Source organism: Dermacentor albipictus, chromosome 1 (assembly GCF_038994185.2).
Source record: "Dermacentor albipictus isolate Rhodes 1998 colony chromosome 1, USDA_Dalb.pri_finalv2, whole genome shotgun sequence".
In the NCBI taxonomy this organism is placed as follows: Eukaryota; Metazoa; Arthropoda; class Arachnida; order Ixodida; family Ixodidae; genus Dermacentor; species Dermacentor albipictus.
In genome coordinates this window covers 500,136,215-500,161,558 of record NC_091821.1, presented here as the reverse complement: position 1 = coordinate 500,161,558, position 25,344 = coordinate 500,136,215, and the positions used below count along the sequence as shown (strand labels likewise).

At 43.3% G+C, this 25,344-nt stretch overlaps 1 protein-coding gene across 2 annotated transcripts in view; it reads right to left on the bottom strand.

Moving 5' to 3' along the window:
- Positions 1-25,344, bottom strand: part of lt (vacuolar protein sorting-associated protein light) — a 188,939-nt gene that overhangs the window by 57,403 nt on the left and 106,192 nt on the right. For both annotated transcript variants that reach the window (XM_065441321.2, XM_065441319.1), the window contains exons 15-17: positions 17,052-17,227; positions 4,275-4,467; positions 2,934-3,126 (exon numbers count right to left, since the gene is read on the bottom strand). In XM_065441321.2, coding sequence (XP_065297393.1) covers positions 2,934-3,126; positions 4,275-4,467; positions 17,052-17,227 — 562 coding nt within the window. The remainder of the gene's footprint in view (positions 1-2,933; positions 3,127-4,274; positions 4,468-17,051; positions 17,228-25,344) is intronic.

The window sequence follows — 25,344 nt, the reverse complement described above, 5'->3', positions numbered from 1 at the left end:
GAGTGCAGCCGTCGTGACATTCGTTATCGCATTGGCACATGTGCCAGTTCACGCCCCACGCCATGCTATTGCTACTCCTCCTCTCTGAAGGTGTGCCTTGAAATCGAGTGGCCTTCTTCGTGGCTTCAGAAATCTGTACATGAAGGTCGCTTGCTCATCCCAAAGGCCGTATCACTGTTGTGGTTGGAAGAGAGCGGGGCACGTGCTGCCGTGTGCCCAGTTTGGTCACATTTTCATGATTTGGTACTTTGCATGCACCGCCTTTACTGTGACCGTGTTCGAAGCATTACTTGAAACAGTACGGTGATTTTAAAATGTTCGTTCTATCTGGAAGCAGCTTGAACAGACATGTCAAAAAATCATAAATGCACTGAAATGTGCTCATAACCAATACATTGTTATACCTGGGATTGTGGATATAAGGAATTATCAGGTATAACAAAGTAAATCCATTGTTATACCTGGGATTGTGGATATAAGGAATTATCAGGTATAACAAAGTAAATCTAAAATGTTTCTTGCCAATATTTGTGTGTAAAGAATATACAGACTTATAGCAGATATTGTATATACTAAAGGTACTCTCATGATGGATGCGATTTCGAGACAGTGAGGCTCAACTGTAAAGACAGCCTATTGTCATTTGCATTCAACATTGCCGTAATCCCATCTAGTCCATACTTGGGCTACAGCTGTAGAAACTGTGGCAAATGCCACATTGTTATGCTTACTCTGTTAGGCTGCTATCATCTGCAAGGTGTTTAAGCAATGCAATACCTAATGCAATCGATGGCCCTCAAGATGAGGTGATTTTGACCGTTGATAAGACGTATGAGAGAGACAATAAGTAATGCCTTGTCCACTGTATCTCGTATGGAAAAAAAATTTTCTTTTTCTAATTGAGAGGAAATTGTCATTGCTTTCTCTCGTACAATTAAAATCTGGTAGCAAACAGTCAAGGGCATTGCATTTTTCATTTCTGGTCATGAAAATTAGGTGTGCTTTATTGAAGGCATGTTAGAGTCAAGTACTATGAGGTATTTTTACTTGGGTAATGAAATTTACGTGGCATACTAAGACAGAAAATGCACCACAGAAATGTTACATTGCCAAGTAACACAATGAATGCTTGTCTTTTATTTCCAAAGGGCGAGAGCATGCTTTTACCACAGGCTTTGCTACCCAATATTGAGACACTTCATGAAGATGCACTAAACATGTGTTGCCTGGCAACAAACAACCCTCTGCAATGAACTTTCATTTACTGCAGGCATAATGACAATATGCTCATCATTAGAATCTTGATATTCAAAGTAAACTAAAAAAAGAAAACAAGAACACAAATCTGCATATCTTGCACTGTAGCTCTCTGATGGCATGTCAATGTCTCTTACAGAATTGAAAACGCCGTGAAGAATATTCCAGCAAGATTGTGCATTTCAAGATAAATAAAATTCTCATGCACACACCACCGCAAAGGAGAAGGGGGAAAAGTACTGTACTTATTCGCGTAATGATCACACTTCTTTTGTCAAAAAGATTGATGAAAATTCAGGGGTGCGATCATTACGCAGGGTAAATTTCCTGTGAAAAGACAATTTTTTTTTTTCCATTCCGCGTTTGCTGTGAGATGACAACAGGTCAACAAATAGGCAACTGCCGCCGTATGTACTGCGGGACACCAAAACGAAAATGGCAGCCAGTGGAGCAAGCCGAATGCACTGAAAGCGATTTTTTTTCTTCTCGTGAGTACATAACGTGCATTGAAACAGTTTCTTCCGTATCAGTAATGAATAATATTGTTAATATTGGCAAGTTTGCAGCAATAACGTAGCCATGTCCACTTTGAGGGGACAGAAACAGATGGGTGCGCTTAGCTGCCAGTGACATAGAAACGCATGGCGGGCATGCTGTAGAAACTGCAGCATTTGTCTTCACTACCATCCTAATACAGCATGTTTCCGCTAAGGGTGGGCGAATCTCTTAGCTGTGTTACAAGCATCGGTGCATGAATAGGGTACACTTCTAATGTATCAGTGTAAATGTGGCTACTATCGTTGCCGCTCGCGATTTGTTGCGTGCCCACGAGTGCAGATGAGAAGAACCGAAAGGCACCTTTTTTGTTGTTGTTTGACCACAACTATTATAAAGCCTGCACATAATAATGGCAAGTATGGTTGCAACTTTTTTTTTTGTCATGGAAGTGTGGAAAGTGATGGAAGGAATGAAATGGGGCATCTGCTTAAGAATGTTTGGTGCATGCAGACCGCCTGGTTTGTCTTGAAGAGTCGTTTGCGTAGCGTTCGACAGATGGTAAGCGCGATCCTTATTAGCGAGACTTTGCACACGACATATCGCTGCGGCAAGTTCGGGGTGCAGTCATTACATGGGAAATTTTTTAGAAATTCGAATTTTGACGACAAAATTCCAGGGTGCGATCATTGCGCGAGTGCAATCATTATGCGAGTAAATACGGTATGCAAGTTTTTTAAAATGTCTGCCCCAAGCCCTCAGCTCCTGAGGGACAGGTACACACCTTATAAATGATAACGTGCCTTTAACGCAGCACGAAAGCAGAAGGAAACTTGGAGCAGCCGAAATTGACAAGCAACCCACTCTTTTTTAAATTAATTACTTCCTGAGCAACTTGGATGCTTTTGATTTTGCCTGCATCGGGAATTTGTCCAAATAAACTCACTCGAAGCTCCTTGAAAGGCTTACAAAGGTATGGTTTGAGACCAATTATTTGTAAAGCATGCTGAAACATTCATAGAAGAAGCCTGAATTCATAAACTTCACAGAAAATATGGCAGAGTTGGCAGATATGAAAGAACCATGTGTTTTGCAGCTACTTCTTACAGCAATTGCAGATCACTGCCCAATGGTTCGCTTTTCAAAGCATGACATTAGGTGAGGGAGAAGAGAAGACCCACTGAGCAGGAAGATGGTCGCTGGAACGAGCTTCCGTTCCTGGCACAGCCTTAGTGCCTCTTCCAAAGGGTAGCTGTGTGACTGGCGCAGCAGTGGCAGCAACTTGTCAGGTTCAAACTGGGCGTACAAGCGTGCCAGTTCCATGTGCTGGGCCTCGCACAACGCAGGGCTGCGCTTGAACAGTGCATCCAGGTACTGTGGCAAGGCAGGGAGAGACGGCAATTATCAAGCCACATTCGCGAGAACAAGCAACTATTGGAGCAGCGCGGTGGGACCAGAACGCTGGAAGTGCGGCGACAACACATGGTGCTAACTAGGAAAATTTTTTAATTGCGAGAGTACAGAATATGTGGGTGAATTAAGTTTCGCATAATTGCAGTTCAAAAAAATCATTAGCAATAAAAACCTTGTTTTTATTGCTAAAGCAGAAACTGCAGTGGCATTCCGGCATTTTGCAGTCTTGCTGCCATTATGGCTGCAGCGTCAGCCGCACTTGCACCGAGAAGTGCGAAGTTACGTTTTGTATGTCTCTTTGGTCGAAAAAGTACAAAGTTCCATAGGCAGAATGGCATCACGACGTTTACCAGCAATGACTTAAGCAAAACGTCGACGAACGCCCATCTCCTGATAACAGCGTAGCAACCTCCGCAGACTCTGAACAAGAGTGCCACTATCGTGACTTCCCGAGATTGCACACAGTGCTGCAAGGAGAACTGCGCAAAAGCTGAAGTGCTGCTGTCATAGCCTCCCCAATAGCATCTGCATGTGCTATTGTGGAGGCCACGGCTGCCCTTCTGCGTCACCCTAAAGCATGCTGGAGACATGCCTTGAAAGAGCTGAAAATGAGCGACTTTCCACGCGGCTTCTGAATTCCATGCGTGACATTCACTAATTTCAGCTGTTGAACTGGAGTGGGGAGCGCACCAGTTTGGTCGCAATTCCATGCTTCGGAACTTAACATGTGCCCTCCTTTTACAGTGACTCATTTTAAAGTGTTTATTGTAACAGTACGACACTGTTCAGAACATTCATTATATTCGAGCACAATTTCAATAGGCAGGGTTGAAAAATCGTTAAGGCAGTGAAATGTGATTGTTTTAACCGATAAGTCTGGGATCGTTATAAGTGGGTTCGACTGCATTCGCAAAGCTTCTTCAGTGGAGTATATTTCCCTTTTCTCTCACCTCCTTGCAGGGTAACAAGCAAGAAATTTGCATCCGGTTAACCTCCCTGCCCTTACTCTTACTGATTACTAACAGTGCACGCACAGAGCGTTCAACCTGTCCCTTTCCCTGCCAGTAATCCGGGTCAGAGTAACCCCTCACAGGGCGGCACATGCTCACACGAAACAAGGCTCGTGGATGCGGCCTCAGACGGTCGGCAACAGTGGCCGGTGGTAGCCGGTCAGTGGAGTTCACCAACAGCTGGTTGGCTTTCTCCTCGTCCAGCCGGATCAACAGCACTAGCTTCTCCTGTACCACACCATACAGGCCGTGCTTTTGCACCAACGTGAACACCGCATCTGCTGCGCCAATCCTGCACCGAAAATTGTGGCCATTCAAAATACCGCTTGCGCAATGGTTAACGGCATGTAGCCGAGCTCAACAAACATTCAGCTTGATCCTTCGTTACCACTTTTTGTACCACAGAAGATTAATTGTACTGAACTTCCCAGAAATGTGGCATACAGGTAGGCATGTTTCCAATAATGTTTTCATGAATAAGCACATCACATAAAGAGTGAAGGAAAAATATGGACATGATGAAACAGGACACAGGGAAGCACTAAACTTCCAATTGATTTATTTCATGACACGTGTGAATGCTCAGTGTAAGCAACAATAGACACGCAACTCATTGTACACGTGCTGGCAAGCCAAAAAAAAAACAAAAATTCTTTACACGATAAAGCTACAGACGGTGAGCTTACACGCATCTGTGTAAGCTCGCCCCCCCTCACCCCCTAGCATGTGCTTGATCATGTTACCATGTGTTCATTCCCTCCCCATCCCCTTTGCACAGAAGGAATCGTCAGCACTCATGTTTCTCTGAGCATTTCAAGCTGCTGCGTGCCCTGCAGCCTCTGCAAGTTGTTTTCCAACGCCACAAATGGCACACTGATGTTTCCTGCCTACTGCGTCACGGCGCTCGCACTGTGACGGTGCTCTTGCCACTCAAACTTTTCATGCAGACGGATGCTTGATATAATTTTTGCCTCAGCTGATACTTGTCTTTTTTTTTGCTAGATTTACTAGCCATGCAGGCTCCAAGCACATACTTGAAATGGCAGAAAACTTTATTATATCGAAACTTTACTATGAAATTACTTTGCTAAATCACATACAAAAAAAAATATACACAGCTCTGAATGGAAACTAAGATAGAGAAATGACAATAATTCGTTACATTATGAATTTCGTTAAATCAAGGTTCGTTATATCGAGGTTTGACTGTACTTCGGAGTGGTAGTGGTTGTGCGAGAGTGGTTGCACATGTTGGGAGAGGGTGTACGCCTGGCCTTGCCAAGTATGTTTGTGAGCTTGGATGGTGTAACGGTTGAAAGGTGGGGTTTCGCTTTCTAAAGCAACATGGGCTACACAAATGGTGCCGTGGAGAGTGATTCGAAATAATTTTTGCTGCCTGAATTTTTGTAGCACATGCCCAAAGCACAGTACGTTAACATTTCTGCAACCCCCCCCCCCCCCCTGCTCCCCCTGTTGAGATTAAAGGGACACTAAAGGCAAATACTAAGCCAAGCTAAAATGATAGATTAGGGCTCGAGAATCTCTAAGGCATCAATATTATCACGAACAGAGCCTCAATAATCAAACATCAAGGTAAATGCAGGACAAGATTAGAGAACCCCCAGGACATTAAAGCACCTGCCCGATGACAAAAGCACTCCTCAGTTAAATTCTGTCACTAGTACTCAACTACTCATTGCAAAAAAACATCCTCATATTGTATTATAATATGAAATCAAATGTTATTTGTCCAGTTCTATTTGATGTATAGAAAAAAGAACTAATTGAAATTACCATTGACAAGGATGTGCGCGATCGAAAGGTTTCGTTTTCGCTCGACTCTGCACCGCCCCTGTTTTCACTTTTCAGTACTTTCCTGATTGCATAGTGTTGCGCTGATTTTGCTGGCTCGTAAAACTCGCACAAAGTGCAAGTAGCAGAGAATTCAACTTTCGTGTGATGTCACAAGATGCCCGAACAGTCTATGCCACTTGACCAAAAAGCAGCTGCAGCTCCGAATCCACCGCTCTGTCGTGGTTCTGTGCCGCCGTCTGTCAGGCGCCGTTTTACTCACCGATGGCAGCAAAGGACGGTGATGGCGTATGCAACGTCACCCTTCCCCCGGTTAGGTGGCGGGAGATTTGAATTTCGAAAAAGGTATTCGGACCCTTCAGATACAATTTTCTCGTAAACTAAGTCTTTTCTTGGCACGAAATAAGCACTGTGAGGTTTGTGGAAAAGTATTTAAACAGTCCAAAATAACTTAGTGTTTACCTTTAGTGTCCCTTTAAGGCTGCTGTGGTCACAGCAGCCTTAGTCATAGTAGCGTGCGACACAGTAGCGTGCAACAGCTAACACTGCAGTGTGCGACTCAGGAATGAACAGCTTGTACCATATTGCTGATGGCGACTACTATATATACTTTCAGGCTGACCAGTGAACTTCCCATGCGGGGCGGTAAAGTGGTATCAACTACAAGGTCCCAATGATCGGATGGCGTGAAGACACAGCTAGCGGAAACGGATCTACACGCATGCGCCGTATGCCACCTGGAAGACAGCACGGCTGCCACCTGGTAGAAGATAGCTTGGCTGCCTCAACTACATAAAGGACTACGACTACGTTACTTGAACACAGCAGCGTGTGACTATGGCACGAACAGGTTGTACCCTATTGCTGACAACGACTGTATATGCTTTTAGGCTGACCAGTGAATTTCCCAAGCGGGGCAGTAAAGTGGTATAAACTAAACGGCCTCGCTCATTGGATGATGAGAAGACACACCTAGCAGAAAGGGATCTTCCTGCACACGCCGCCTGCCACCTGGAAGAGAGCGTGGCTGCTGCCTGGTGGAAGATAGCATGGCTGCCTTAACTATAAAAAGGACTGTGACTACATTCCTTCAACACAGCAGCGTGCGACTCAGGCACGAACAGCTTGTACTATATGGCTGACGGTGACTCTATATACTTTCAGGCTGACCAGTGAACTTCCCACGCGGGGCGGTAAAGTGGTATCAACTACAAGGTCCCACCGATCGGAAGGCATGAAGGCACAGCTAGCAGAAAGGGATCTTTCCGCACGTGCCGTCTGCCACCTAGAAGACAGCGTGGCTGCCACATGGTAGAAGATAGCCTGGCTGCCTCAACTATAGAAAGGACTGCAACTACGTTACTTGAACACAGCAGCGTGTGAATCAGGCATGAACAGCTTGTACTGCATTGCTGACGGCGACTATATATACTTTCAGGCTGACCAGCGAATTTCCCACGCAAGGTGGTAAAGTGGTATCAACAGCACTGTCCTACCAATCGGATGAGAAGACACAGCTAGTGGAAAGGCATCTTCCCTCACGCACCGTCTACCACCTGGACGAGAGCGTGGCTGCCGCCTGGTGGAAGATAGCCTGGCTACATAAACTATAAAAAGGACTGTGACTACGTTCCTTCAACACAGCAGCGTGCGACTCGGGCATGAACAGCTTGTACTGTATTGCTGACGGCGACTATATATACGTTCAGGCTGACCAGTGAATTTTCCATGCAGGGTGGTAAAGTGGTATCAACAACACGGTCCCACCGATCGGATGAGGAGAAGACACAGCTAGAGGAAAGGGATCTTCCCGCACGCACCGTCTACCACCTGGACGAGAGCGTGGCTGCCGCCTGGTGGAAGATGGCCTCGCTGCCTCAACTATAGAAAGGACTGCGACTAAGTTCCTTCAACACAGCAGCATGCGACTTAGGCACGAAAAGCTTGTACCGTATTGCTGACGGCGACTATATATACTTTCGGGTGCATTAAACCTCATTTATGTTCACCTAAGTGATCTGAGTCGCGCGCAGCTGTTTGAGTTTTTAAGATGGGTGACAAACCGCCCTCAACTATCAAAGACCTTGTCAAGATTTTGTAGGATTTATTGGCAAAAGTGGAAAGCATGGAAGCAAATCTGAAAGAAGTGAAAGAATCAGTGAAATTTGTTGGTAACAATTTTGACGGCGTTCGAGAGAGTCTTGCAAACATTTGCACAAATATGCGAAAGCTTCGAATGGAACATGACAAAATAAAAGAAGAAAATGTGCAGTTAAAGAAGGAACTTTGGCAACTAAGGCTGATATAATCGAACTGAAACAATACAGAAGACAAAACAACATTGGAATCAAAGGATTGCCATTCGTACCAAATGAAGGCCTTGACAAAACAGTGCGAATGCTAGAAATGAGACTCGATGTTCATTTGGATGATTCTGCCATTGATGCTGTGCATAGAGTGCCATCCAAAGAAAAATCTAAACCAAATGTGATAGTATGAATCATGTGTTGGTCGGCTCGTAACAGCATCCTCCAGGCCGCAAAAAGCAAAGGTTGACAACTGCCGACTTCGGCTTCGAAGATACTAGCAGTGCTGTCTACTTTAATTAGCACCTTTGCGCTGAAAATAAAGTGCTACTAGGCAAGACAATTCAAAAGAAAAAAGAAAAGAAATGGAAGTACTGATGGCTGTCGCAAAGCAAGATACTATTACGGAAGATTGACAACTCCCATGTTATCCAGATAATGAAAGAATAGGATATAACACAGATAGTCTAATAGAGAGCTAATTGAAATGCAAATTGAAGTGCTGAAACATGGACATAAACACAGTTGAGCAAATCAACAACTCTTATGAATGTGATAAGTTTTCACTCTTGCACTGCAACATTCGTAGCATTAGCAAAAGTATTAACAACCTTCAGTTATTTCTAGCTGAACACAAATGTCAATATAATGTAATCGCTCTGACAGAGACTTGGCTTAAGCCCGACGAACATGTACACCTCCCGGGTTACAACGTAATCACCAATTCATGACAAAGCAAAACAAGGGGAGGAGAAGTTCTACTGTTTATCAAAGCCAACCATGAATTTAAAGTCTGTTCTAATCTGACTACACAGGCATCACTGGAATATGAGGTGTTATTTATTGAACTTTCTTTCGGAATCACAATCAGAGTGGTTTATCGGTCACCAAGTTGTAATCTCCCTTGTTTCCTTCAGGCACTATAAAATACATTAGACGTGATATTCAACAAAAGTAAGGAGGCAACTGTATGTTGTGACTTTAACTTAAACATACTCGATAACAATAATATTTCATATCGGATGCTATATGAATAGTACGGGTTTGTGAATCTCATCACAACGCCTACACTTGTAACAAACGCTTCTGAAATGCTTATTGATCATATTCTGTGCAATCTTAATCTACACATATTACCTCCGGTGTAGTAGATACAGATTTATCGGATCATTTTCCAGTGTTTTTACTTGTGTAACTACAAAACTTCAATGACCTAAACCGTGTTGTCAAACAGCTACACGTGTGGACAGAATTTTGCTCTGAGAAAAGTTATCTGCGATAAGCAAACACGTCATGGAAGGCATAAATGCAAACAAAATCTATGACTACTTGAATAATGCGATATCACAATGCATAATGCTGAATCAAGACCCGATAAAAAAATACTACGAACAACCGATAAACTCTTGGATGACACGATGTGCCTTAGAGCTATCCCATATCAAGGATTATTGGTATAGAAAACAAAAAGAAAATAAAGAAAACGTTTACTGAAGAACTCAATACAAGCACTTCAGGAACAAATTATTAGCACACTTACAACTATGTAGGAAGGATAATTACAATCGTGCTATCATAGCAAATCAAACGTGCCCTAGAAAACTATGGGAAATAATTAATTCGGTCATTAAAGGGACAACTTAGCAATCCAGGCTTCCTGACATTAATCTGCCCAGTGACTAAAAACAACAATTAGCCAATTAATTTAATGATTCTTTACGAATATTGGCCATAACCTATCATTGCTATGTACCTAATCCTGTAGTTGCCTCCTGGCTTCGAGTACAGCAAACTCATTCGTATTTTTCGATATTACTGCTGAAGAGGTAATGTCTACAATTATTTTCATGCCAACCTACAAAGCCTCGGGATGCAACAGTATATCATTAAGCACTGTAAAATCTAATTTAGATTTATTGTGTCCTTACCTTGATCAAATTTTCAATTGTGCTGTTTACACTGGAACGTATCCCAATCTAGTGAAGAGAGCTAGGGTCTCTCCCATATTTAAGAGCGGTGATCGCAACCTGTTATAAAACTACTGTCCCATTTCAATACTCTCTACCACTAACAGAGTGTTCGAGAAGCTTATAGTCAAGCGAATAACTAAGTTCTTGACAAAATACAATATAATAACACAGCACGGATTTTGCCCAAGTAGGTCGACCAGCACTACAGTTTTTTATGTTACAGAGTATATATTAACACTTGTCTGAATAACAACGAAGTAGTAATTGGTATATTCCTAGACATTAAAAGAGCATTCGACAATGTAGATCATCAGATCCTGTTAAAAAAACTGCAATGTTATGGATTTCGAGGGGACAGTTTATATTTCTTTCAGAATTACCCAGAAGAAAGATACTAGAACGTACACTTGGACAGTGTCTCGTCTGACTTCCTGCCCATTACACAAGGCGTTCTGCAGAGGTCAGTTTTGGGTCAGATACTATTTTTTTTGTACATAAACGACCTACCCCAAAGGCTTGATAAGCGTGAGGCAATAATGTATGCTGATGATACCATAGTTTTAATCTCAGGAAAGGATATCAATCACTTAGAAAACACTGCTGATAGAGAACTACAAAAACTAAGAAACTGGTTTATGGACAACAAATTAACGCTAAATACATCTAAAACCAAGTACATTATATTTTTGTCCAACAGAGTTCGAACACCGCCAATAACTTAGAAAATTGCAATGACAACAATTACAGAAGCTAGAGAATTTAAACATCTCGGTATAATGTTAGTTTCAACCCTTCATTACAGGGCACACATACTAAATGTTTGCAGCCAGCTCAGTCATGCATGCTTTACTTTATATAAGGTGCGTCAGCATTTTCCTGTATGTACACTATGAATGATTTACTTTAGTATTTTTCATAGCCATTTAACTATTGTATTGAGACATGGGGGAATACGTATTCATCATACCTAGATCCAGCAATCAAACTGCAGAAAAGAGCACTTCGGATTATGTCCTTCTGTGGTTATACGGAACACACAGAAGCGCTATTAAAAAAAAAAAAATCATTATGCCATTCCTCATTGTCAGGGACTTCAAAACAGCATGCTCAGTTCATGCCATACCTCCGGACAATAACTTCCTTCCAAGCACCATTTTCATTGCACCACACGGACACACAAGGACACAACTGAATAGAACTTTTAATGTACCACCTGTTAGCAATTTGTACGGTAGGCGCAGGTTAGCCTACATTGGAACGAAAATATAGAATAAGCTTCCAAACAGGATAAAAGAGAGCCCAAGATTTTCGTATGTTCCTAAGCAATTTATAATTCGTGATCAATATGTTTCTGTATTGTAATAGTAACAGATATTGCTATTGTTGGTTTTTATCTTGTGCTATAACAAATTTGTTAATATCATGTCAACAACAATTTTAGCGGAATCTGTACTTGCAAACCACATTACCTGTTAACCCGAGTTCCAATGGCGTTTTGTATTCATTTGCATGAGCCCAGAACTAGCAGTATTGCTAAGAGCCCAGGTAATTTAAAGCAACGTTTGTAATCATAAAGAGACGTGAAAGTAACAGCGTAGCTCTGTAAACTTTCGCTCACTTTCTCGCCAACAGCCTCTAAAGCGAAGGATAGTAAACTCACAAACAAATGTTTGCAGACAACAGATGCAATGAGAAATTATCTTCTTTGCAGCCTAGGCATTCACATTGAAATCAAGTGGTACAGCTCAGGTGCGGCTGTTCAACCAATGCAGTGCGTTGAAGAAGTTCCATGTTGCTTGGCTGAGCTAGAAGGAAGTAAAATTAAAATGTTGTTTACTGGAAGAAGATGCTAACTTCAGGCTTTTATTTATGACTGAGAATAAAGGAAAAAAAAAGAAAGATTGTAGCAGAAAAAGTGACCAAGCACTCATCCGAGCACGAGAAGAGTGCAGGGGAGATTGTCTTCGACATTCCAATATCAAATTCAAGTTTATTTACCAGACAATATGCTGGAATGTCCGCTGGGCTAAAAGCCGTAAAAACGGCTTGACGGGGCCCAGGTAACCGTTACATGGCAGCGGCTATACAAAGTGCAGAGGAAAAGTACTAAGATACACTGTTACAAAAAATGAAAAAGATGCAGATCACAATGCATAATATAACATTCATAAATCACACAAATACATTTGAAATACGATGCACATGAAAATGCATATGCAAATTTCGACATATAGTACCGCATATTTACACTCACACAAACACTCTAAAAATGCTGCAAAAAATTAATGTTTTTAATAACCGTTTTGCAAGCAGCATATATGTTATATATAGTAGATATTTTAAGATACTGAGTCTTTTACTAGCAAACAATAGAACAAAAGAAAGAACGTAACTGTTTTTTACTGCAACTGGTTGTGTTTTCATACGTGTTTAGTGTTGTTGGGACGTTGTATGCCAAAGTTTGATATTTATAAGCTGTACGAAATTGCGGTATAAACCATATATGGGTGTTTCTTGTAGGTACTGTAATAACACGACGCTCTAGACATGATAAGGCTGTAATAAAGTCCGACAGTTCTCTGTTTGAAAAGTAGAGTGTGTTCAACAAGCGGTATGAGTAAATATTGTCAACCCGAACGATACTGAACCTTTCAAATGATTTGCGTGTGTTTCCCAGACGTTCAATGTTTCCAACGTAGCGAATTATCCTTTTTTGTAGAACAAGTATTTTATTTATGTTTCTTTTTGTTGTTGTGCCCCAAATCAACGTACAATAATTTAGATGTGAGTTAAATAATGCGTGATATATTTGAAGTTTGGCCTTGAGTGGCAGCAGACTACGGCAGCGAGAGACGACTCCGGTTACAGATGAGATTTTCCTACATAGGTAATTAACGTGAGCATCCCAACTTAAGTTCGATGAAAAGTATACCCCAAGTATTTTATGCGTATCAACAATATCTATTTGCTGTGAATCAAGAATTAACGGCTGGTGAGTAGGTACTATTTTATTTTTAGCATGGAATATTACAGCTTTAGTTTTATTTGGATTAATCTTTAGTCTATTGATTTTTGACCACGAGGAAATCTCCGAAAGTACGTCGTTAGCTCTGGATATTAGATGAGGCAGGTTAATGTCAGAGATAAGTATCGTTGAATCATCTGCGTATATTACGTACTTAACTGTTGTGTCCGTGTTCACGATATCGTTGATATAAACATTGAACATCAGGGGGCCCAGAATACTCCCTTGCGGTACACCGCAAGTGATAGGTAAGAATGACGAGCTACATTTATTAATGTGTACACTCTGTAATCTGTTTTGAAGATAGGATTCTAGTAAAGATAAGCAACTACCACGAATGCCATTTGATTCTAGTTTGTGCAAAAGAATGCTGTGGTCAAGGGAATCAAAAGCTTTGCTGAAATCTAAAAAAATACCGAGTGTGAATTCGTTTTTTTCAATGCGATGAACTATAGCTTCTTTCAGTGTCAGCAATGCAGTTTCAGTAGACCTGCCGCTTCGAAAGCCAAATTGTGCGTCTGTCAGGACATTAAATTTATTGAAGAACCGCGTAATTCGAACAAAGATAATTTTTTCTAGGCACTTAGAGAAGACAGGAAGGACAGAAATAGGCCTGTAATTACTTTCTACGTTACGATCGCCTCCCTTAAAAATGACTGATACTCTGGCTCTTTTCATAGCTTCTGGAAAAACTCCAGATTCAATAATTAAGTTAAAGATATGTGCAAGAACTTCTGTGATGAAATGTATAACGTGTTTTATAGGAGAGATCTGCAAATTATCGGCATCGAGTGATTTAGTATTATTTAAGCCCATAAAAGTCTGACACACTTCATTTTTATCTGTTGGATCAAGAAAGATGCTCTGCTTCATATTACCGCGTCCTGTAGCCAATTGCATATGTTCATTACATGGAGTTACTGCGTTTAGGAAGTGGTCATTGAAGTGATTTGCGAGTGCTGTGCCAGTTAAATCACGACCGCCAAGTGTTAAGGATTCAGGCAGAGCATGTTTATTTTCACGGCCAAGTATATTATTGATGAGCTTCCAAGTGGCGTTACTTCGTTGTCGACTAGCATTTTCAAAAATACGACGATAATAGGCTTCTTTAGCACGTCTAAGTTCTGCATTTAGTCGATTTCGAAGTTTCTTAAATTCTTTCAACACTTCCATAGAGCGTGTGCGCAAGAATGAGTGATAACAGATATTTTTACTTTTTATCATTTTCAGATGCTCACGGGTAACCCAAGGTTTTTTAGACTTTTTTACAGGTTTGAAAGTTTTGAAAGGAAAATGTTTCGCGTAAATACGAGTAAAAATGTTAATGAAATCATCATAAGCGTCATTTGCAGTTTTCTTATCCTTTACAGTGGACCAGCTTTGATTCATTATGTCGTTTTTGAATAATTCAATGCTCTCAGCTGTTATTTGTTGAATAATCAGCTGCTCCTGTCGTAAACCTTTATTTAGTGGTTCGTTATCGTAATTTAGAAAGACAGGACAATGGTCACTAATATCAGATGTAATAGTACCTGAATACCTAATACCTAATATGAATGCATGATGTTCATTTCCTTCAATAAATTAAAGCTTAAGTTGGATTTTTCTGGAACATAACAGCTGCTACAATGTAAAAAAATGACCCATACCTGCTAACTTGTCAAATTAATATTTTGAAAATTCCATACACACCACAAGGGGACCGAGGGAGGGAATAGCACAAGGTTTTTTTTAAAGGGACACTAAAGAGAAACGGTAAATTAGTTTAAACTGATAAAGTATACCCTGGAAATATTATTTTCATTATTTCTGAAATATAGACTTATTGTTTTTGTAGAAAAAGAAGGCCAAAGTCTCATTTTTTATATTTAGCACCGGAAGCCTACACTCTAGTCAGTGTTACAATACAAACTTCAAATTTTTTTCTTTCATATATAAGCTACGTTGGCTCAGCAAAGGTTCCTGAAACTTGCCATGTTCAATCTTTGGCTCCTTGAAAAGACAATGCAGTCTAACTTTACCGACAAACAATTAACTAGGCCCTAGCAGACGCTGTCAAAATCCATGACATCAAAGCGATGCTGGTGTGGGAACTTCCAAATGGCTTTTGCCAGCCATCTTTCTTTCTTTCACTTTTTCTGGCTTGTCAAGCCTCTTCTAGAGGCAAGAGTGGCATTTTTGGTACTGCAGAAAGGTAATTTAATACAGCAAAACCTCGTTAAACCATAGTTGGCCAAAGCTCGGAACAATTACGTACTAAACGGTAGTACTGCTTAACCGAAACAGCATGAGATCGCCTACTTACCTGTCAAAAATGGAACTCAGAGAGAGTGCGTTCAAAGGCGAAAAAACATGTAGTATTCATTTGCTTCGCATGACAAACGTTTCATTTTCGTTTGATGCCGCCGTGGCCTAGCAGTGACAACAGCAGCTTCAAATTTGCTGAAGCTACGAGCCAGCTTTTCAGCCAGCCCTCTCTTCTCGGCAAACACTCGCATGGCAGATTCCTCGTTGGTGTTGCATATTCTCTATGCACAGGCGCGGTAGTGCCCCAGAAGTTGCGGGGCACCTTATCATTGCGGGGTGCTGTTTTTGTCACAACTATTGCATTCATGAGGCTGACATAACGTGCAGCTTCTGCCACTGTCGGGACTGAATCGCCCGTGCTGTCGCTTTCCGTGTCATCCTTATCACTGTTGCTAGGCGACACTATGGCAACAACAGAGGCAACGATGCGGAAAAGTTGAACCTTGTAGCCGAAATCTCTTCGCGGTCGCAGCAGTGTGGCAGAGCAACTTCTGCGCATTCCAAATGCCACACACTATAGTCAACAGTAGACCCATGTCGCGTGCCAGCACCGACTTTTCATGTCACGTTCGATAGCATGAACGATGTCTAATTTTTTTTCTATGCTGAGCACCCGGCATCTTCTTTATCCGAGTTTTGGCATGATGCGAGTTCTTGCTTGCACGATGCCACAAGCTCTCTGGCACGGTGCCGAATGATGTTGATGTTGACGAGGCTTCATGCGCAAACACACAGGGCGCTTAAAGGCCGCTGTGCTGATCTCTGAGGCTTGTTGTTCTGCCGGGCCGCCCGATGGAGATGACGCACCGCCGTGTTTGCGCGACAAAAAGTGGAAACACTACGCGTTAACCGACACGTACGCTAAGCTGGTATAGTTTATACGGATACAAAACAAATTATGTTCAGTGGCCTCTGAGTCTGGGATCTGACTTTACTACTTTTAAAATGAAACTACTGTTTAAGTGGGTAAGGTTTAACGAGGTTTTACTGTAATAGAGGGGAAACCAGTTTTCTCTTTAGTGTCGCTTTAAAGAATGCATTGAGTACACACATTTTGTGGGATACAAAAGAAGTTTATTATTGATACCTTACCTTTACACAACCCACACGCAGTGGCAAACATAAACAGAGACTAGGGCACATACTTTTTAGGTCAAAGTGAGCTCTCAGAAACATTGTGTTTATTGATATGGCACCTCTTGCAAGTTGTGGCATCTTGTGCACTGCCATGAGAGGGCGGCTGAACTAGTTTTCTTTTTCTAGGCATATTTTGCAGTCTTGCCCCACGCATTTAAAGCTTTTTTGGAAACTGAAATAATTTTTCATAGAACTTGATGCAACATCCATAATATTGTAGAATGAGCCCGAACATGTAAACTCTATGAAAAATATGAGAAAGTATGACGATCTGCGCATACGCATCCCACAAAGTCTCCAAATCCCAGGTGACACTCACTCAAGGTAGATGGCGATGGCAAGGTCAAACTTGCCCTCGAGGGAGTAGAGATGGGCCAGCCCTTTCAGCAGCGGTACACTGGATGGCTCATAGCTAAGGCGGTCCCGTACGGCATTCACCACAGTTGGCACACTGTACAGTGCCGAGTCCCACTCGCAGATGAGCTTGAGGAAGCCCTGCACAAAGAGAGACACCAATTTCAAGACTAGCAGCAGAGTGGAAGCAAAACATTGTCACACAATTACCAGTCTGGTTGGATTAAAGCAGTAACTGTATGGCACCTCGGACTTTTAGTTCTTATTGCGATAGCGATTACACCGGACACTCAAGGCTCATTCATGCTGTTGATACCGCCACCGTTGTCGTCCCGTCCCGCTTAGGATGCATGCTTTGGTCACACCTGGAGCGTTAAAGGGTCCCCAGAGATGCAAAGTGCGCTAGCCTGCAAAAATGATCAAGCATTGATCAAAGTGGATGTGCCCCCAACGCTGTGCTCAATCATCTCAGTGATGGAGCAAGGGCAACATTCTACCTTCTGCTGCTGGCACGAGCCCTGTGCGCATGTTCACTATAAGCAGCCTAGCATTCCGGCTGAGCTGCTGTGTGGATGCTCTGGTCTGAGTGAAATCGACATTAAACCTTAAGCTAACATTAACTAATACTTCACTGGATGGTAACTAGCGCCGCCAGTTTCCCGCTAGTCTCATCGTGTGCACCATTGGGGCGCGATGCTTGCAATGCCACTGTCGGCACTCCTCGTCACGCCAGCAGTGTGAGATGCCTGGTAGATGGCAGGGCACTGTTCCTTCAGCCCAGCAGGGGCTGCCTTGCGTGCCATGTGCCACTGTGTTTCAGCTGTGTATACAGTCAATCCCGGATATATCGAACTCGAAGGGGATCGCGAAATAGTTCCATATATCGATAATTTGAAATATAAAATATGCATGTCAAAAGCATTCTCTAACAACTCCACACACCTCAAGGCAGTTTCCTGATGTCACGACTAACGGGAACTTACCGATCTTTGCCTCCAAGGCGCATATAAAAACAAGAACACAGCGCCGTGACCAGAGCACTTTATTTCAGAAGAAAAAATCTGGGACCGTAGCTTTCGTTTTCTTCTGCACCATCAAGTTCATTAAGCTGTCCTCAAGCTTGTTGACAGTGTCCAAATGAGAAAGGCCAGCTCCTTCCATTGTGCCACAACAGCGGTGAATGACGCTGAAAGCTGATGCAAGTTCAGCTGCAGTGCATGGTGGTTGGTCCTCTCGGTTGGAACCTTCGCCGCTGCTTGAGTCTGCGTCCTCGTCACCCATGATGTCAGCCACAATTTCCGCATCAGTGTGATCCGCTACAGCTTGCACGCCGTTGTCAGCGCTGATGAAATCGCGTGCTGTAACGCCACCTGGGAATGCCGAGAGTTCGCGAAATTCGCTGTTCAGGCATACAGCGTCATCGTCTTCACTGTCAAGACATCCGTCGTCTGCAGCTACCACAAAGCCTGCTTTGTGGAAGCAGTTCACAATTGTGCTTTCCTTCACGTTGTTCCAAGCACCAGCCAGCATTTGAATGGCTCCGAGGAGGTCCACCTTGAGTTCGATTCCTAATCGAAGGTTGATTAGGAGCCTCTGCACCAGTCGTCATTTGTACCCAACCTTAAACGCTTTCACAATGCCTTCGTCAAGAGGCTGAAGTTTCACCGTTGTGTTTGACGGCTGAAACTTGAGGATGATCTGCTTTAATGGGCAGACGTCATGATGGGCCGAACAATTGTCAAGAAGAAGACAAACTTTGCGGCCAGACTTCTCCAGTTCGGCATCCCACACCTGTAGCCACTCAACGAAAAAAATCGCATATCATCCCAGCTTTCTTATTGGACGTGTTTTGAACTGGGAAGGCTTTCGCGTTCTTAAAGCAGCATGGCGACCTGCTCTTTCTGATAACAAACAGCCGTAGTTTGCATGACCCATTCATATTTGCAGCAAGCAATATCGATACGCGCTTTTTGCTGCTCTTGCCACCATGGCATGCAGTGCTCTTCAGATGCAGAGTTTTGTTTGGCAGCATTTGCCAAAACAGTGCCGTCTCATCTGTGTTGAACATTCGTGACGGCAAAAAGCCGTTGGAAATATTTGGCCACTCTTCAGACAACCAGTTCTCATCCTGCTAAACTTAATTTCTTCTACATCGGGCTCTTCCTTTTGTGTTCTCCCTTCATCATGCCAAGTATCAGCGGTTTGCGCCTGTCCTGTCTTCTTACATGTGATTGTCTAGAAAGCGCAACCAATGTTTCCTATTACAATGAACCAACTTGCCCAACAACGCATCCTGCTAAACTTCATTTCTTCTACATCGGGCTCTTCCTTTTGTGTTCTCCCTTCATCATGCCAAGTATCAGCGGTTTGCGCCTGTCCTGTCTTCTTACAGTTCTCTATGTGACTTGTGCTAGTCGCCTCGCTTTCGCCCGAAAGGGTCTTTCCGACGATGCTGTAGCGACTCTTAAATCGCCGCTGCCAACCTGTGCCACCAGTAAAGCTTTCTTCTCCGAAGGCCACAGCAAACCATTTGGCCTTCTCCATGAGCATTGGGCTGTCAACAGGTATGTTCTTGGCACGTGTCTCCAAAAACTAGGCATACAATGCCTTCTTGACCTTGTCAAAGGTTGGGACGCACACATGACACGTTCCAGGGCGAGTGGACTACACTGCCTTCAGCTTAACATTGGCTTTGTACTTGAGGATAGTACTCAAGGTGTTGCAAACAATTCCGAACGCCGCGGCGACCGATGACTTTTTCTCGCCAGCCTCCACCCATCGAATGATGTCTGCCTTTGTAGAAAAATCCAAATTCTTGCGTATTTTTCGCGGCCATGGCTCCGGAACACGTGCCAAAAGCGGAAAGAAAAATGCACTGCACCACACGAGCCTCAAGCCTTTGCGTTGGCCTTGTGATTAAAAAAAGACACACCGCTCCGCGTCTCCGCACTACCACAAGCCCAAGCTGGACTGACCTCGTTCGTCTCGCTGCGCCAGCAGTGTCAGCCAACCAAACCACAGGAAATGGTCGCCTGCGATCAGCATGGTTTCTCCCTCCCGCTTCCCTTTCACACCCAATCGCACTCCAAGTGCTCCTCGTCATGTGCCTTTTACCCACACGCCCCTTTCTCGGAGTGCGGGGCGGCACTTTAGATCGCAGGAACATTGCGAGAGCTTCGTAAGGAGAAGCACACTTGTGGGGGTGGTATGCGATGGGACAAGCACACTTGCAGGGGTGGCGTATGGCGGCAGAGGCGCACTTGCCAGGGCGCAGCTCAGCATGGAGTTAAATACATCGATATGCCGGCGCATGGGAGTTCTATATAGGCGAACAATAGCGCTCTACTTTTGCATAGGATTCCCAAGGAGATTTTTCAACTGTTTGATATAGGCAATAATTCGACATATCCGGATTCGATATATCCGGGATCGACTGAAGTTAAACATTGCTCGAGGAGTATGCGTATCTTGCTATTGCTGTCAATGCTTCAACCTTCGGGCAAAACTGCCACATTCTTTCAGCAAATGAAGTTGCAAGCCATCTGAGCCCTAGAAAGAAATACACTGGCAAGCATAGGAGAACAATATGTGCCTTATTATAATATATTTGTTTCTACGAGCAAGTTGCAGTATGCAGGATGTGAATGTGCATCATGACGTATAGTGGCTTGCTTCACGCGATTGCTGCAACTGCCACACGTGACTGCAGCTAAAAGGAATGTGTTTAGTTTTTGAACGTTTAGTTTAGAATGTGTTGAATTTAGTTTTTTATGAGCATCATGATCGTACCTAGCCCTATGGCTACCTGGTGTCTGCAAATTTTGCTGTGTCATGACGCCATGATAATGTCGACGACTGCAGGAGGAGCATTTTAAGGCCGTTTTTGGTATAACGTTAAAGTTTCCTATGTTCATACTTGCCAAATCCCTTTTATGTGCGAGAAGCATACAATAGTGCTTCTACAACTCTGTAAATATTGTTATGGAGAGATGGGTGATGGGTTGTAGACCTGCCGACTGTCAACTAAGAAGACATTTGGCGGGAAGAATCCGCAGCTGGTTTCGGCAGCCACCCTGTGTATGCAGCACTGCCACAGCTCGTAAATAACCTGTAACACAGGTAAGTGGCAAAACTTCAGCACGGTCACACTGCCTTCGTTGTTAGACCTAATCAGTGCTGCTTCGCCGGGTATTGGCAATGAAAATTGCAGTCTATTGCCAGGTTGGCGTGTTGACACAGATCTATTTGCAATGGCTGCATGGCTCTCGGAAAGCCGAGAAACCACCCAAACAGTCCACCTCACCTGCACAAGTGATTATGGGTGCTGACCTGAACGGTGCTGACTTTTTTCATGGCTAACCTTATTCTGACATCATGCGCATGAGATCCTGTCAGCAAAATTTAGTGAGATTCCGTGCCACATTAGAAATTTTCGGTAGCCATTATGTAATACTTCAATAAAGAATGTCGCATTGCCACAGAGATGTTTGAATAATCGAACGGGTTAAAAAAAATAGACTGGCAACAATAAACGAACATTTCATTGTTGGTCTGTCCTGGCTGTGAGCCAGGTTAGTGGGAATGTGACTTGTTCGCAGGAACTCAAACTGACTATATCACATGTTTTCAAATTAATGTTCGTTTGTTTTGAATACCGCTAAAATTCACATATCAAAATTCAAACTGAAGCGAATATTGATCGAATACTTGAAAACACTGCATACTGACATGTGTACACGTTTACCTTTCTCAGGTGACCACTTTTCACTGGCTAAGAAATGTTAAATGTCACTCAGTGTAAGATGTGCCTGCATGTATCAGAAGTTTCCAGAACGTTATCAATGGTTCTATACTTTGTCTCTTGTCACCGACCCTTGTGTAATCTGATTGAACGTGCAATGTGAATCGCGTAGTACTTTCTGGATGACACACGGGCATCAGCGATTACTCTGAAACCTTCGATGGCTCATGTATAAAAGCCGATGCGCTTGACCCGCAGAAGAGATTTCGCCGACTGCCGACTGTGTTCGCCACTATCACGGCGCTTTGAGTGTAACTTGCTTTTGTGGACACAATGTTTGCTCAATAAAAAGAGTTAAGTTATTGACAGTTTTGCTGTTGTTCTTTCTTTTTTTTTTTCACCGTCAATACCATGTGCCAATACAGCAGAACATCATTGATACTTTCCAGATGCATATGTTTTCCCGGTGCCAATGTTCACAATGAAGAACACAAAAAATGACCCAATTGAGTTACGCAAATTTTTTACCGGTTCATGCATTGAAGAGAAAAATTTTTTTGGCACCAACGTTCAGCACGTGGCCAAACTGCGATCGTATGATATGTTTTCCGGCTGCTAGATCCTATGTAAACAAGAAAATGTGCGAGGCGAGTGCGATCAAGAACAGTATATAGCTGCCCACTGCGGCAGCTTCACTGCAATACTCGCCCGCCCATTTCTCGTGCCAACGCTGGCGCGCTCTCAGCTTCCCATTTCAGTACCAGCAAATCTTCTCCGGGGTCGTCGCATGCAGCATTCACAGCTATAACCACCAATCCTATTATGATAATCATCTTTGCCTATCTGTTTCACAGTGCATGGCGCTGTCCGAAGTGTAGCGCACACTTTTATTAGGCGATAACCGAAACATGCCACCGTTCCCTGCTGCAGACTGTGATTGTATAGGTTTCCCGGCTACTAGATCCCATGCAAACGAGAAAATGCGCGAGGCAAGTGCAACCAAGAACAGTACATAGCTGCCCACTGCGGCAGCTTCACTGCAATACTCGCCCGCCCGTTTCCCGTGAAAATGCCGGCGCAGTCTCAGTTTCCCATTTCAGTACCAGCAAATCTTTTCCGGGGTCGTCGCATGCAGCATTCACAGCTATAACCACCAATCCTATTATGATAAGCATCTTTGCCTATCTGTTTCACAGTGCATGGCGCTTTCCGAAGGGTAGCGCACACTTTTATTAGGCGATAACCGAAACATGCCACCGTTCCCTGCTCCAGACTGATCGTACAGGTTTCCCGGCTGCTAGATCCCATGCAAACGAGAAAATGCGCGAGGCGAGTGCGACCAAGAACAGTACATAGCTGCCCACTGCGGCAGCTTCACTGCAATACTGGCCCGCCCGTTTCTCGTGCCAACGCCGGCGCGCTCTTAGTTTTTCATTTCAGTACCAGCAAATCTTCTCTGGGGTCGTCGCACGTGGCATTCACTGCTATCACCACTAATCCTATCACAATAAGCATCTTCGCCTATCTGTTTCACAGCGCATGGTGCTGTCGGAAGCGTAGCGCACACTTTTAATAGGCGATAGCCGAAACATGCCACCGTTCGCTGCTGCAGACTGCGATCGTATAGGTTTCCCGGCTGCTAGATCCCATGCGAACAAGAAAATGCGCGAGGCGAGCGTTCCCATCATACATGAAAATGACGGCGCGCACAGCTTTTTATTCCAGTACGAGCAATTCTCCACACGGGTCATCGCACCCTGCATTCACAGCTAGCGTTATCAAACCTATTGCGATAAGCATCTTCACAGATCTATTTTATACTGTGTTGTGCCACTGGTAGGGTACTGCACACTTTTGGTAGGCGACAATCCAAATGCATTGCTGTTGCCTGCTGCAGGCGGCATCCAGCGTCACCCACCAGCTCGATTTCATCTCGGTTTTCCGTCGCCCTCTTAAAAATGCCCCGCAATAGGAAAATAACAAAATGCAAGGTGGGCCGCCGGAGCACCACCAGCTCAACGTGCGTCGGCATCTCGTGCTGCAATGACCAGTGCGACGCTTTGGATTATGTAGATGTCAACAATAGTGGAGTCTGTCAAATTTTTTTAGGTACTTTGGATCGTCCGTTTTCCCGGTTAGTATGCTTTTTCTCATGGTTTGCACCAGCCTGGTATCTAGTGAAGAAAGATGCATTCGCACATCGTCTGTGGCCTTAACAGATGCAGAAATCTTCAAAAAGTGCATGATTGCGCATAGAGGCAATAAAGACAAAGTTCCAAGGCAAGCACTTGATCATGCATTTTGAATCAGTTTTCTTGCTATGTTGACCTTATCCTTGTTTGATCTTTTGTCATACAATTTACCTGTCCCCATTTAATTTTTCTCCACTTTTGATGAATTCCATGAGAAATAAACAGTTCTTAATCTGTGCACTCATATGTGTGAGCTCCTTCATCTTTCTGTGTGCCTCGTAATACTCGGCGCAGTATAGACGTTTTATATCGCAGGTCCCATTCATGCTACAGGACTGACAGTGGTTGTCGCTTTTCACCAAAGATAAAATTATGACGCCATATTATTCTATTCACCATTATTTTGCACAAGAAACAAATTGTAGCCACTGCTTGTGTAGGCAGCGATACATTCAGGTTGGCCAGCACAGCAGAAATATTGCTTGGACCCATTTTCTTGTCGAAAGAAAAACCTTGCCATTGTGTGAGGAAACTGCCATTTGTCAGCAGCCAGCATTCAGAAAAATGTGGACAACATTAATGCGCCATGCTGCTAATGTGTTTGTAGCATTGCCATGCTGATGAAACCACTTTTAATGGAAACGACACGTGTCAGAGGAGTTTATCTCCCTTCCCTGAGATGAGGCCTAGGAGCCCTTGGATCCCAGCGGCATCTTTGGCTTGCCTGATGACTTGTAGTTGTACCTCGCTGTCTGAGCTAAGCAGAGCGGTCGCCATAATTTTCTTTTTTTTCTTTTACGGGAACTCCCAATCCTTTAACTACGTTTTAAATAACTTTCAGGATTCAATAATCACACACTCAGCAGTGATTTATGCAAAGTTCTGCCATTTCACAGCATACCACAACCCTTATTTTGCATAATATTGACTTTGGGTATCATGGACCATTCTCAGTGTTATTATGGTTTGTTTTACCAGTATCAACTAAGGTTTCCAACTGTACAAAATTTAATAGCACAGCCTAGACTTATGCTAAATGTGCCGAGTCAACTTGACTCATTCGAGACGAACCAATTGTCCAGACTTTTTTTTTCTCACTTAATGACAACCAGTAAACCAGATTTTTTAAGAATAATGCCCGACAGCTTGATTGCACATTTTTTTCATTTTCTGTTGCACTGTCATAAACATAAATGCAGTTTCATTTTGGTTGTGGTTCTAGTTCTGTTATAGGCCCTGGTCGTTAACAGTACCGTAAAACCTTTATTCAGATTTCATGGGACCGAAAAAATATGTCTGCATTAACTGAATATCAAATTATCGAG